Source organism: Muntiacus reevesi, chromosome 20 (genome assembly GCF_963930625.1).
Source record: "Muntiacus reevesi chromosome 20, mMunRee1.1, whole genome shotgun sequence".
Taxonomy (NCBI): domain Eukaryota; kingdom Metazoa; phylum Chordata; class Mammalia; order Artiodactyla; family Cervidae; genus Muntiacus; species Muntiacus reevesi.
Window position 1 is genome coordinate 16,858,136 of NC_089268.1, and position 13,510 is coordinate 16,871,645.

General features: G+C 43.3%; 1 protein-coding gene across 7 annotated transcripts in view; it reads left to right on the forward strand.

Annotated features, from left to right (window-relative positions):
- Positions 1–10,525, forward strand: part of LOC136151275 (adenylate cyclase type 10-like) — a 37,778-nt gene extending 27,253 nt beyond the window's left edge. For 5 of the 7 annotated variants that reach the window (XM_065912226.1, XM_065912230.1, XM_065912227.1 and 2 more), the window contains 11 exons: positions 1,049–1,268; positions 1,611–1,736; positions 3,803–3,975; positions 4,558–4,714; positions 6,286–6,490; positions 6,578–6,674; positions 7,141–7,259; positions 7,524–7,641; positions 8,083–8,281; positions 8,793–8,997; positions 9,503–10,525. In XM_065912226.1, coding sequence (XP_065768298.1) covers positions 1,049–1,268; positions 1,611–1,736; positions 3,803–3,975; positions 4,558–4,714; positions 6,286–6,490; positions 6,578–6,674; positions 7,141–7,259; positions 7,524–7,641; positions 8,083–8,281; positions 8,793–8,997; positions 9,503–9,567 — 1,684 coding nt within the window. In that variant the 3' untranslated portion in view covers positions 9,568–10,525. The remainder of the gene's footprint in view (positions 1–1,048; positions 1,269–1,610; positions 1,737–3,802; positions 3,976–4,557; positions 4,715–6,285; positions 6,491–6,577; positions 6,675–7,140; positions 7,260–7,523; positions 7,642–8,082; positions 8,282–8,792; positions 8,998–9,502) is intronic. The other 2 variants (XM_065912229.1, XM_065912233.1) reach the window with 2 other exon arrangements.
- The last annotated feature ends 2,985 nt before the right edge of the window (positions 10,526–13,510 follow it).

The window sequence follows — 13,510 nt, forward strand, 5'->3', positions numbered from 1 at the left end:
CCCCCATCCCTAATGTGTCTTTACTCACACAATTCTCCCTTTTAAAAGTACTCAGTGATGTCTACATCCTTCTACTTATCAGAATGTTCACTATCCAAAGCCGTCCTCAGTTCTCACTTTTTCAGTCATTCTATCTCAGAGAGATCAGACCTCTTTTGAACTTGTGGTGCCTGTGAAAAATGCACTGAACTAGTAGTTCAGAAGCATGAACTCTAGTTTTGGTTTTACTCAGTAGCTCAGAATCTGCCTGCACTGGGGGAGACCCCAGTTCAATTCCTAGATTGGGAAGATCCCCTGGAGAAGGGATAGGCTATCCACTCCAGTATTCTTGGGCTTCTCTGGTGGCTCAGATGATAAAGAAGCCACCTGCAATGTGGGACACCTGGGTTTGATCCCTGGGTTGGGAAGACCCCCTGGAGGAGGGCATGGCAACCCACTCCAGTATTCCTGCCTGGAGAATCCCAGAGGATTCTGGGGGGCTACAGTCCATGGGGTCACAGAGAGTTGGACATGACCGAGCAACTAAGCGCAGCATACCCATCAGTAGCTGCGAGGTCATATGTAAGTCATTGACCCTCCCAGAGCTTCAGTTTCTTCATCTGTAAAAGGGAGGCAATTTTGCCTACCTGAATGGCGGGGTTTTTATAGAATAAGATGGTGTTATTTCATAAAATAATACTCACATGTGCCATGATGGAGTTCAAATGGGCTGATAGATAAATTTATTATTACTTATTGCTTTGTATCCTTTTTATGTTTTCATGTAGCACAGTTAGTTTACTCTTGAGATGTGGTCTTTTCCCCATTTAGTTTGTGAGGTACTCAGTTTGGCTTTAGGTTTTTAAAACTCCCTAATAGGACTTTGCCATTAAGAACAAAATCCCTGTCTTTCAAAACCTTGTGGATCAATGGAGGAGAAGGATAGACATAGGATTAAAGAATCATAAAGGAAAGCTTCCCAGACAAAGTGGCTTTCAGACCTGGTAATGCCTCAGCAAAAGTGGGTGCTGTATTGCCACTGTTAGCTCTTCACCTTCTCTCCACAAAGAACAGAGGAAGAGTTCCTGGATAAAGTGAACAGGAAATTGGCTCAGACCAATCCCAAGAAAGGCATGTTGACCACGAAGCCCTGCCACTGTAGGGAAGTCCTGAAGCGCGTGCTCTCACCCCTCACCCAGCACTGCCTGGTCATTGGAGAAACCACTTGTGCATTTTATTACCTGCTAGAATCTGCCGCTGCCTCCTTGGATCTGTCAGATAATTACATGGTAAGCAAGCTCTGCTCTCTACCCCTGAGCTGAGCCCTATGACTTGGGGGGATTTGATTGGGCTTTCTTACCAACAAGTATGAAAAAACGGAGGAAGGAGGGAGAGAGGCAGGAGCTGTAAGGGGGCCTAGGAGAGAGCGCTAAGTGGAAGTGTGGCAGTGAAGAGCGCGTGTGCTGCCGATGCTGCCTCGACTCCTTCCCGCACAGTCCAGCTCCCCATTTCCAGTTAAATCCTGTCACAGTTCAAATTCTCCATAATCTTGGTCCAGCCATCATTCTGATCACACGCTTAGCAGCATCCGAATCCTAATCCAGTTTCTCCTCCCCTTCTCTTGTTTGGAGGCCTTCTTTTATTTGAGGAAGGCAAGCAGTCTTCTGGGCCAACCCTCCGCATTCTCATTTTTTAAAAAGCACAAGGTGAAGATCTGTCAGTTTGAAGAAGCCACTTTCTGTCGTCTCCAGTCGGAGGTGAGGGCAGGGGTTAACCTTGAATTTTGGGTTATTTCTCCTTCAGGATTACCTAATATTTCCTTTAAAGTCTCTTTGCTTTTTATGAGCAATTATAAATGTGATTTAAATTCAAAACATAGAAGTACATGTAGAATGTGAAAGAGCACTTCCTAATCCCTTGTCACCCCCAGCATAGTTGGTAAGTTGGTGAAAGTGATCGAAAGATATAAACTTCCAGTTATAAGACCTGGAAATGTGATGTACAGCTTGTGACTGTAGTTAACAATACTGTATTGTATATTTGAAAGTTGCTAAGAGAGTAGATCTTAAAAGTTCTCATCACAAGAAAAAAAAATTGTAATTATATGTAGTGATAGATGTTAAACTTGTAGCGATCATTTTCCAGTATATACATATATTGAAACATTATACTGTACACCTAAAACTAACGCTATATGTCACTGTCCTTCAGTTAAAGAAATCATCACGTTGTACACCTTAAACTTACACAATGTTATGTGTGAAAGATATCTCAATAAAACTAGAAGGAAAAGAGCATACTTTCCAAAATCTCCCCCCTCAACCCTATACCACTCAGCTGCTGTGTCCTCCCTCCAGTGTTATATATCTGTATGTATTTTGCCAGAGGGGCTCAGCATACATAAATGTATATAATCTACCCACTTCCTTTGTTAAATACAAACAGGAGCTCTCTGTACTCCATTCCACATCTTGCTTTAACAGTAAATAAGACTTCCCTGGCGGTCCAGTGGTTAAGATTCATCACTTCCACTCCAGCAGCAAATGGGCGGGAGGATTCAGTCCCTGGTCAGGAAACTAAGATCTTTGGCTGCAGTGCAGCCAAAAAATAAATAAATCATGTGCCCTGTAGATCATTCTGTATCATTTATGACAAATTTCCTGAAGGAATAAGATTTGTATGACAAATAAAAACTCGGGGGAAAGCACAGCATGAGACATTCCATTTTCAAATGACAGATAGAAGTAAACTTATTTATTCTGTTTGAATAACTCAGGACAGCTCAGCAACTTCTCCCAGCCTCATTGCTATTGCATCCAACAGAGTAAAATATGTTGGAATGATTATCAATTTATAAATAATGAATCCCTAAAACTATGGGGGATTTTTGTTGGAGAGCCAAGGTTTAAACTTTTTTAAAAGTAAATAAAAATTAATTTCAGTGTAAACCTTAAGATACTTTGGCTAGGAGAATAAACCTAATGTGGATAAAGCCTTTGAACACCAAAGGGAATATTACAGTAGTCCACAGTGTTGTATTATTTGTGTTTCAACCAAAAGGTCTTTGAAAGTGTTAGTTGCCCAGTCGTGTCTGACTCTTTGTGACCCCAAGGACTGTAGCCCGCCAGGCTCCTCTGTCCATGGGATTCTCCAGGCAAGAATACTGGAGTGGGTTGCCGTGCCCTCCTCCAGGGGATCTTCCTGACCCAGGGATCAAACCCAGGTCTCCTGCACCACAGGCAAATTCTTTACCATCCGAGCCACCAGGGAAGCAAAGTTTTAAATAATTACTTCTTTCCATTTTAAAGAAAGAATTATTGGGCAGTCTTCCTCAGAAATTACCATAGACTTGATCCCTTTCTTGGAGGATTTAGCCATACAGCATGAAGGTATATGATAATCTCAGCGTAGTTCCTTAGCTCCTATCTTCATACACTGTGGTGGTACAACTTGTTTATGAAGAGAGTGATGAAATTTGGTGATATTTCAGATGCCTTCCATGGCATCTGAAGCTAAAGACAGTCCCATTTGAGTCTCCCAGCATCGCTTTCTAAATCGCAGCCTTTCTCTACTGCTCACTGACAAACATGTGGGAGATGAGAAAGGAGAGTGCTTTCTCCATAATTACATTTTCTCACTCCTTTACTTGCTCATGGCCCTACGGGTGCTTGTTAGTGTGGCCAGGTTCTGCTCTAACTCTGCTCCCTCTGGCACCTCGGGCCCAGGTACACATTCCAAAATAAGAGCCAGTGTGTTGTATCCAGAACCTTGTCCTTAGTACTCTTCTCACATTTACATTCCTGTTTCACTTGACTGTCTCCAGGTCTGCTTCAACATGGGACAGATCACCCTGGCCAAAAAACTGGCTAGGCGAGCCCTTCGTCTACTGAAAAGGAGTTTTCCCTGGACCTGGCTTGGTGTCATTTTCCAAACATTTCTAGAAAAATGCTGGTATTCCTGTTCCCTGAGTCAACCTCGAAACAACCCTAGTGAGAAGTGAGAAGCTTTGCCAACTTGTCCTGGTTCCATTTAGGGTCACAGAGAGCTAAAGTTGGACCTAGCCTGGGGTTTTGCCTATTTGACTCTTAAGACTCCTCTTTTCAAACATATGAACAGTTCTCATTCATTTACCTTACTCTCTGGGCCAATTCAGTACAGCAGAATGAGTACATCTTTTGTCTTTGAAGTATGGTATTATCCTGTCTTTTTCAAATAAAGATACATATATGTGTACTCTGTGTACACATACACGTATATGGAATTTAATGTTATTTCTCTGACAGACATACACATAATATTAAACACTACCTCATTATTGAGCTGTAATAATTTATAGGAAATCTATTCAACCAAAAGAACAGTTCAAAGAATGAACCTTTTTTAAAAACCTCTCTGAAAACTTCTTTTTGGTCAAGAGGGATGAATTTAAAAAGCATATGAGGTTAGAAGTAGTGGGCTCCCAGGAATCTTTCTGAGTCTGGAAGTCTGTGGGTGAGTAGACTCCGATTTCTTTTGGGAAAGGATGGTGGACACGGGTAAAGAATAAGGATGTGCTCACCACCCTTTGCCTCACACCAGGAAGAAGAAGCTTGCAGTCCTGCAGCAGCAGATGCAGTGTCTCTCTCTGCTCCGGCAGCTCTACAGCCTGGAGGCCACAGCCAGCAGCCGCAGGTTTGCCTGCCTGGCCACTGTTATGCAGAAGAACTCAGTCAAGGAGTTTCCTGGTGAAGCCCAAGTAAGCAAGCACTTGCTTTAGCTCTGGACCTCATTCAGAAACCTAAAACGCTGGGGGGAGAGACCCTGTCAAGTCCCTGGTTAAGCATGTTTCCACAGTAACCCAGACCTAACAGGACACTGCTGATTGTGTGTTTGAGCAGGGTTCTCAGTTTGCAGTTTAGAGGTGGGCTTTCATGTATGAGGCTATCTGTGTACCCTCTGAATTGAATGTTGACATTTGTGTGTATTTGTGTGTACAAAAATATATTTAAGGAGTGATCAGAAGTAGGGAAGGGGTCATAGCTTCCATCAGATTCTCAAGCCAGTGCTCCAAAAAAAAGAATAAGATTTGCTGACTTAGGGAAAAAGAAGAAAGGGACATCTGTCTTCCTAATTTTAGTGTCTACACACACACACACACACACACACACACACCCCTCCATTTGCTCAACAAATATTTGATGAACACCTATTCTATACCAGGTTTCCCTGATAGCTCAGTTGGTAAAGAATTCGCCCGCAATGTGGGTTCGATCCCTGGGTTGGGAAGATCCCCTGGAGAAGGGAAAGGCTACCCACTCCAGTATTCTGGACTAGAGAATTCATGGACTGTGTAGTCCGTGGGGTCACAAAGAGTCGAACTTTTACTTACAACTGAGCAACTTTTACTTACTCTGTACCAGACACTGGATCTTGGTTCCAGGGAAACATAAGTGAAATATATAGTATGTTAGGTGATAATAAATGCAATGAAATAAATTAAGGGGAGGCCAGAGGACATAGAGTTCTGGAACTAGGGATGCAGTTTTAATAAGGTGGTAGGGAGAGCCTCACCGAGCAGGTAGCATTTGGGCAGCTATCTGAAGGAGATGAGCGAGTAGGGCACGGGGGAGAAGAGGCTACCTGAGAGAAGAGCAGACAGGAGGAAGGCAGAGTGAATGCACAGGCCTGCCCTCTGTGCTGGGGAGTAGTGCAGAGGCCACTGTGCCTGGAGGGGAGCGAGGAGGAGAGAAAGAGCCAGGAGGCGAGTCAGAGAGTCTAGGGAGGGGGATGGCAGGTGGTGCAGGCCTTGTGGCCACTGTGGGAGTTTGGGCTTTTACTCCAAAGAAGAAGAGAAGCTGTTGGAAAATTCTTAGAAGAGGAGTGACAGAGTCTACTTATATTGGAAATCTAACGAAGACAGTTTCAAGAGTGTCATCAGATGATGTCAGTTGTACACACAACTGATGACAGAGATGGCAGCAGCTCTGTAGAGTTCTAAGGAGCAACTGGAGGCTTCAGTTAGAGAAAACAGAAGAGGTGCAGTTTGGCCAGCGTCTTGAAGGGGAATGTCTTAGATTGGGGAAAAGAAGAGGGGCAGATGGAGGAAGTTGTTTGTTTAAAGAACAAGCAGTGAGAATGGTCAAATCAGAAACGTAGGGGTGAGAAGGAGTATGTTTTCATAGCTGGAGTTGAGGTGAGCGGTGGCCTGGGACTGCTACATAGAGTGAATGGCGGGCACGCGGGGGCTCTTACCCAGAAAAGGGGTGCGATGGCGCTGCAGCCTGACTGTGCAGTCTGGATGTTCACCCCGTGTTTGTTGTCCCACAGGCTGTCTCTACCTATGTGGCCCTCTCCCAGTTCTCCCAGAACGTGGGTGACAAGGACGAGTGGCTGCACCGTGAGCAGCTGGCCATTCAGAAAAGCAGCCTGTGTTGGTTCTCCAGGGAGGGGCTGTTGGCCACAGCCCAGCTCATGCAGGCCTTGGCCTACACCAAACTCTGCCTTGGGCATCTCGACTTCTCCATCAAGCTGGGTAATGGGGCTTGGGGCTGGTGGGCCTGGGGCTTTTAGAGAGGCCAGGCGCACCTCTAGACCTCACAATGCTCTTTAACCTCCTTAGGTTTTCAAGCTCATGATATATGCAGACACCTCAAGAAACCAGCTCTGGAGAATCTGGTTCTCTCAGTTCTCTTCAGATCTGCATTTCTGAAGAAGAAGTATTAAGATCCTTTTCTGTCCTTTGTATTTGTTGCCTCAGAGGGGAGAGTATGACCTTGCAGAGCAGTTTAGAGTGCAGAGGGAGAAGCTGTCCTGTCTCCACAGCCAGGACTATCTCCAGTAGTCCTCCAGGAAACCTCGTCTTAAGGTTGAGGGGTCAGGAGTAGAAAGGCAGAGTCTGGGCACTAGATATTCCCCCCTTCTCCTCCACCCCCCGCATGCATTTTACTGCAGGGAAGTCGGTAATTGCAATAGCTCAAGCCCCTGGAAGTTGTCTCAGTCATTTTCCCACTTCCTTTGCTTAGATATAGGTCTGATCCCGGGCACAGATGTTCTCTATATAAATAGAATTATGGAACAGAGGTCTAGGGGCTGTTAGGCCACCTTGAAGGTGTAGGGTCCCATCCTCTCCTGTACAGCCCCTCCCATTCTCCAGCTGGTCCCAGTGGCTCTGTCTCTCGGCAGATTTGATCTGTGTGTCCATGTGCTGGAGAGTCAGTGGGCGCTCATTTCCCAGAGTCATGATGTCCTTGGCCAGGCCTGCTTCTATTCTGCTTGTTTAGATCTGCTGCTCTACGGAAAAGGTAAATCTTGTGCAGGGCTCTGCTGTATTCCTGAGGGATTCAGACCTCAGGTGGGGCCCTAGGTTTGGAACACAGGGACTCATGGGCCTGTCCTTTGGGCATGGCCTCTGCTCCTGGCCCTTGTTCCTTAAAGTGTAGGAACCACATTGTGATTCAGGGTGTCTGCTTTCCAGGTGGTGTCTCCTCCCCTGGACCACGCACCTTGTATACCACTTTATAGTCGACAACTTATACTACTAGCCTGGTTACTTTCTCTGTCCACAGGATGGCTGTGTCGGCCCTTTGGGGAATGTCTGCATTTCATTCAACACTATGAGCACAGCTGCCTTCTAAATTCTCAGAGCAATGTCATGCTGGGGGTCCACTCCTCTCTGGCCATGTGGTAATGTAGGGTATCAGAGTCTTACTCAGGGCTGTGGGAAAGGGTAAGTTTGAAGACACCATGAACTCGTTTAAGCTATTGCCTTTTGCCTTCCAAGGCAGGATGGTTCCACATCTCCAACCCATTTCTAAAGACCATTCACCTCCCATTTCCCCCCACGTTATTGGAAGGGTTCTTCTTGTCCCTTAAGAGGTTTGGTCTCATAGATTAATGGTTCAGTTTAGAGTTACATTTACGTGTGAGATAATCCATGGCAAAGCTGTGTGTCATTGGTTTTCTTTTGAGCCTCCTTACACGTGAGTTAGTAGCCTTGGCCCCTTAACCAGAATCACAAATCTGACTGAAGGAGGTCTTAGAGCCTTAGTGTAGTGACGGTTCTGTGGAAGAGCCATAGTGGGCAGTTAGCGGAGAGAGCTGAGAGCTGTGATTCTTTCCCTGCAGGTTTGCCCAGGATTCACAGTGGAATCAGTTTGAGTACCACTTCTCCAAGGCTCGCCAGTTGGTAAAAAGAACCAATGCCTCACTATTTGGTTCCCATGGCTTTGTCCGATTCCTAGAGTGCCACGTGCTAATGTTACAGAAAATGCCAGAGGATGTCTTCCTGCAAACTCTTGCAGAGACTCGCCGCCAAACCCTCACGGTACCTGTCTCCGTTATCCTGAACTAACACCTAAGGCATGGTACTCTTTCTGCCACCTGCCTCTCTCCCTTACTCTTCTCCTTGCTGCCTCGGTCTCTTATTCCTCCTTGAACCCTTTTTTTTCCCTCCACCTACAGACTCTCCACCTACCTCATGTATCCTCCCAGATATTCTTGTGTGTAGATCAGGACTGGATTTCTTAACTTTACTGGATTTGCAAAAGCTACTACCCAATGCCATTAAAATGTTAATACTTAGCCCTCCTCAGTAGACCACTCTGGCTTTGGCTATAGTTTGACACATTTTCCTACATCCTTTACTTCTGAATCTAAAACATTCCAGTTCCTCTGGGAACTGGACTTTCTGGGCCTCCTTGACCATAAGTAACTCCTTCCTGTTCCCCCAGCCCTGAGTGAGTGTGCTGAGTGGGAACTGCAGTAAGTTTTGATGGAGTGGAGTGGAGGAAAGAAAGTACTAATCCCTGAGCTAATGGACCTTCCTTTCCTTTCAGTACTTTAAGGAGTTCTTCTCTCGATGTGTGACCTGCCCTGTCTATCACCAGTGGGTCTCTGAACTTAAAGCCTTTGTAATGAGAAATGGAAAGATGTCCTTGACCAACATCATCAGACCTTTTGACACCTGCCTGACCAGGATTTGGATAGAGGGAAAATTCCTGGAGGAAAATAACTCCTTTGAACAAAATTTGGAAATACAAAGTAAGCTTTCCTTCCTGGAACTGTTGTCTGACAGATATAAAGAACAGTCTCAGATTCTTACTCACAAGCAGTTAAAGTCATGTCCAAATAAGAAGGGACATGGAGCTAAAAGGATTAGTCCTTGCTTCAGAGGTAGTTGTCATTCTCTCACAGTGCCAGACTCAGCCTCAACACAGACCCCTTTATGTAAGGGGTGGAAGAGCCTCTGTCAGCCCTTTGTTTCAGCATCTGTAAGTCTTAGGCATAGAAAATTCCCCCTTGGTCCCAGTGCAAACAAATAGATTGTTTCCTTGGAGTAGCTGGATGGTCACTAAGGGAGAAAGAAGGCCTTAGAAATTACAATGTAATGTCTATGAAGGTGAATGATAAGATGAAAAAGAGAAGAGAGAATATAGTTTCTTGCTTTAGGACCCAGCAAATCTCCTTTTTCCAGGCCATGAGTTAAATTTGTAATAGCAGAGGAAATTCTTTGTGTTTGTGTTACTCTTTATGTTTCTATTTTCAGGATTTGTCAGAGAGGCTGATGTCAACAAGAAGGATAAAGAAGAAATTCAAGAATGTATCTGTTAAAACAATCAAACAAAAATCCTCTGAAGGGACCATGATTCTTTTATTACATGTAACACAAAGCTGTTCCCCCAAGTCTCCTTTTTAAGATGCTATATATATACATATTAAATATGCTAGCCTTTTACAGTCACCACTATCTGTATATCTTTGTAAAAATAAAAGCATGTGTTTCTAAAGCATGAAATTTAGATCTTTAACTCTCTTTATTAATGCAACTGTGGCAGAAATTATTACTAGAACCATAGCTAGACCAGAGGCCAGGGAGGCTTTGAGATTAAACTGACGCCATCTCATATAAAGTGAGATCTATTAACAGGTAATTCTTCCATGTTGTAGCATTTCCTTTTGTGGCTGGATAACATTCCATTTATGGATATGCCACATTTTGCTTATCCATTCATGTGCTAGTGGTTATCTGGCTTAGTTCTGCTTTTTGGTTATTATGAATAGTGCCATTATAAACATTTGTGTGCAGGTTTTTGTTTAAACATATGTTTCAGTTCTTTTCAGTATATACCCAGGAAAGGAATTTTTAGGTCATGCAGAAGCTGTTTAGGGAGCTGTCATATTTTCTCCTAAGTTGCCGTACCACTTATATTCCCAGCAGCAATGTGTAAGGGGTCCAGTTTTTCACATCTTCACAAGGAATTGTTATTTGCTTATTTTTTTTTCTATAGCCATTCTAGTGATTGTGAAATGATATCTCGTTGTGGTGTTGATTTACATTTCCTTAATGACTAATGATGTTCATTTATTGTAAGCTTATTGACCATTTGTATGTCTTCTTGGAGAAATTTCTGTTCAGATCCTCTGCCCATTTGTTATTGGAATATTTGCCTTTTTATTGTTGAACTTGAAGAATTTCTTATATATTCTGGGTGCTAGACCCTTATCAGATTTGATTTATAAATATTTTCTCTAATTCTGTAAGTTGTCTTTTCACATTCATGGTGGTATTGTTTTATAGCACAAAAGTGTTTTGTTTTGATAAAGTCCAGTTTATCTGTTTTTGTTTTTTGGCTGCTTGTGCTTTGGTGTCATATCTTAGAAATAATTGCTCATCTTAAATCACAAAGTTTTTTTTCTCTGTTTTCTTCTAAGAGTTTTATAGTTTTAGCTTTTATTTAGGTCTTTGATTATTTTGAGTTCACTTTTGCATATAGTGGAAGTTAAGTTTCCAAATTCATTCTTTTGCATGTAGATATACACTATCTCAGCAACATTTGTTAAAAAGACTATTCCTCCCACATTTAAGTAAATACTGTCATTTTTATTTTTTCATAAGATTTATTTATTGGTTTTGTTTTGGCTGCACTGCATGACCTGGCAGGGATCTTTAGTTCCCTGAGCAGGGATCAAACCCATGCCCCCAGCTATGGAAGCTTAGAGTCTTAACCACGAGATCACCAGGGAAATCCCCAAGTACTCTTGTTGATGTATGGTTTTATTAGACATATGGATTTATTTCTGAACTCTCAATTCTGCTGCATTGGCCTATATATCTATCCTTATGGCAAGCCACACAGTCCTGATTTTGCAGCTTTGTTCAGTCGCTCAGTTGTGTCCGACTCTTTGCAACCCCATGAACCACAGCACACCAGGCCTCCCTGTCCATCACCAGCTCCCAGAGTCCACCCAAACCCATATCCATTGAATCAATGATGCCATCCAACCATCTCATCCTCTGTCGTCCCCTTCTCCTCCTGCCCTCAATCTTTCCCAGCATCAGGGTCTTTTCAAATGTCAGCTCTTCACATCAGGTGGCCAAAGTGTTGGAGTTTCAGCTTCAACATCAGTCCTTCCAATGAACACTCAGGACTGGTCTCATTTAGGATGGACTGGTTGGATCTCCTTGCAGTCCAAGGGACTCTCAAGAGTCTTCTCCAACACCACAGTTCAAAAGCATCAATTCTTCAGCATTCAGCTTTCTTTATAGTCCAACTCAACATCCATACATGACCACTGGAAAAACGATAGCCTTGACTAGACGGACCTTTGTTGGCAAAGTAATGTCTCTGCTTTTTAATATGCTGTCTAGGTTGGTCATAACTTTCCTTCCAAGGAGTAAGTGTCTTTTAATCCATGGCTGCAGTCACCATCTGCAGTGATTTTGGAGCCCAGAAAAATAAAGTCAGCCACTGTTTCTACTGTTTCCCCATCTATCTGCCATGAAGTGATGGGACTGGATGCCATGATATTAGTTTTCTGAATGTTGAGCTTTAAGCCAACTTTTTCACTCTCCTCTTTCCCTTTTTTTTTCCCCTCTTTCACTTCCATCAAGAGGCTCTTTAGTTCTTCTTCACTTTCTGCCATAAGGGTGGTGTCATCTGCATATCTGAGGTTATTGATATTTCTCCCAGCAATCCTGATTACAGCTTGTGCTTCCTCCAGCCCAGCGTTTCTCATGATGTACTCTGCATGTAAGTTAAATAAGCAGGGTGACAATATACAGCCTTGACATGCTCCTTTTCCTGTTTGAAACCAGTCTGTTGTTCCATGTCCAGTTCTAACTGTTTCTTCCTGACCTGCATACAGGTTTCTCAAAGGCAGGTCAGGTGGTCTGATATGTCCATCTCTTCCAGAATTATCCACAGTTTATTGTGATCCTCACAGCCAAAGGCTTTGGCATAGTCAATAAAGCAGAAATAGACGTTTTTCTGGAACTCTCTTGCTTTTTCGATGATCCAGCGGATGTTGGCAATTTGAGCTCTGGTTCCTCTGCCTTTTCTAAAACCAGCTTGAACATCTGGAAGTTCAAGGTTCACGTATTGCTGAAGCCTGGCTTGGAGAAATTTAAGCATTACTTTACTAGCGTGTGAGATGAATACAATTGTGCGGTAGTTTTGAGTATTCTTTGGGATTGCCTTTCTTTGGGATTGGAAACAAAACTGACCTTTTCCAGTCCTGTGGCCACTGCTGAGTTTTCCAAATTTGCTGGCATATTGAGTGCAGCACTTTCACAGCATCATCTTTCAGGATTTGAAATAGCTCAACTGGAATTCCATCAGTTCCACTAGCTTTGTTTATAGTGATGCTTCCTAAGGCCCATTTGACTTCACATTCCAGGATGTCTGGCTCTAGGTGAGTGATCACACCACCGTGATTATCTGGGTCATGAAGATCTTTTTTATACAGTTCTTCTGTGTATTCTTGCCACCTCTTCTTAATATCTTCTGCTTCTGTTAGGTCCCTACCATTTCTGTCCTTTATTGAGCCCATCTTTGCATGAAATGTTCCCTTGGTATCTCTAATTTTCTTGAAGAGATCTCTAGTCTTTCCCATTCTATTGTTTTCCTCTATTTCTTTGCATTGATCACTGAGGAAGACTTTCTTTTTTTTTCCATTTATTTTTATTAGTTGGAGGCTAACTACCTTACAATATTGTAGTGGTTTTTGTCATATTTAACATGAATCAGCCATGGATTTACATGTATTCCCCATTCCAATCCCCCCTCCCACCTTCCTCTCTACCCAATCCCTCTGGGTCTTCCCAGTGCACCAGGCCTGAGCATTTGTCTCATGCATCCAACCTGAGCTGGTGATCTGTTTCACCATAGATAATATACAGTATACTAACACATATATATGGAATTTAGAAAGATGGTAATGATAACCCTATATGCAAAACAGAAAAAGAGACACAGATGTACAGAACAGACTTTTGGATTCTGTGGGAGAAGGCGAGGGTGGGATGTTTCAAGAGGAAGACTTTCTTATCTCTCCTTGCTATTCTTTGGAACTCTGCATTCAAATGGGTATATCTTTCCTTTTCTCCTTTGCTTTTCACTTCCCATCTTTTCACAGCTATTTGTAAGGCCTCCTCAGACAGTCATTTTGCTCTTTTGCATTTCTTTTTCTTGGGGATGGTCTTGATTCCTGTCTCCTGTACAATGTCATGAACCTCCACCCATAGTTCATCAGGCACTCTGTCTATCAGATCTAG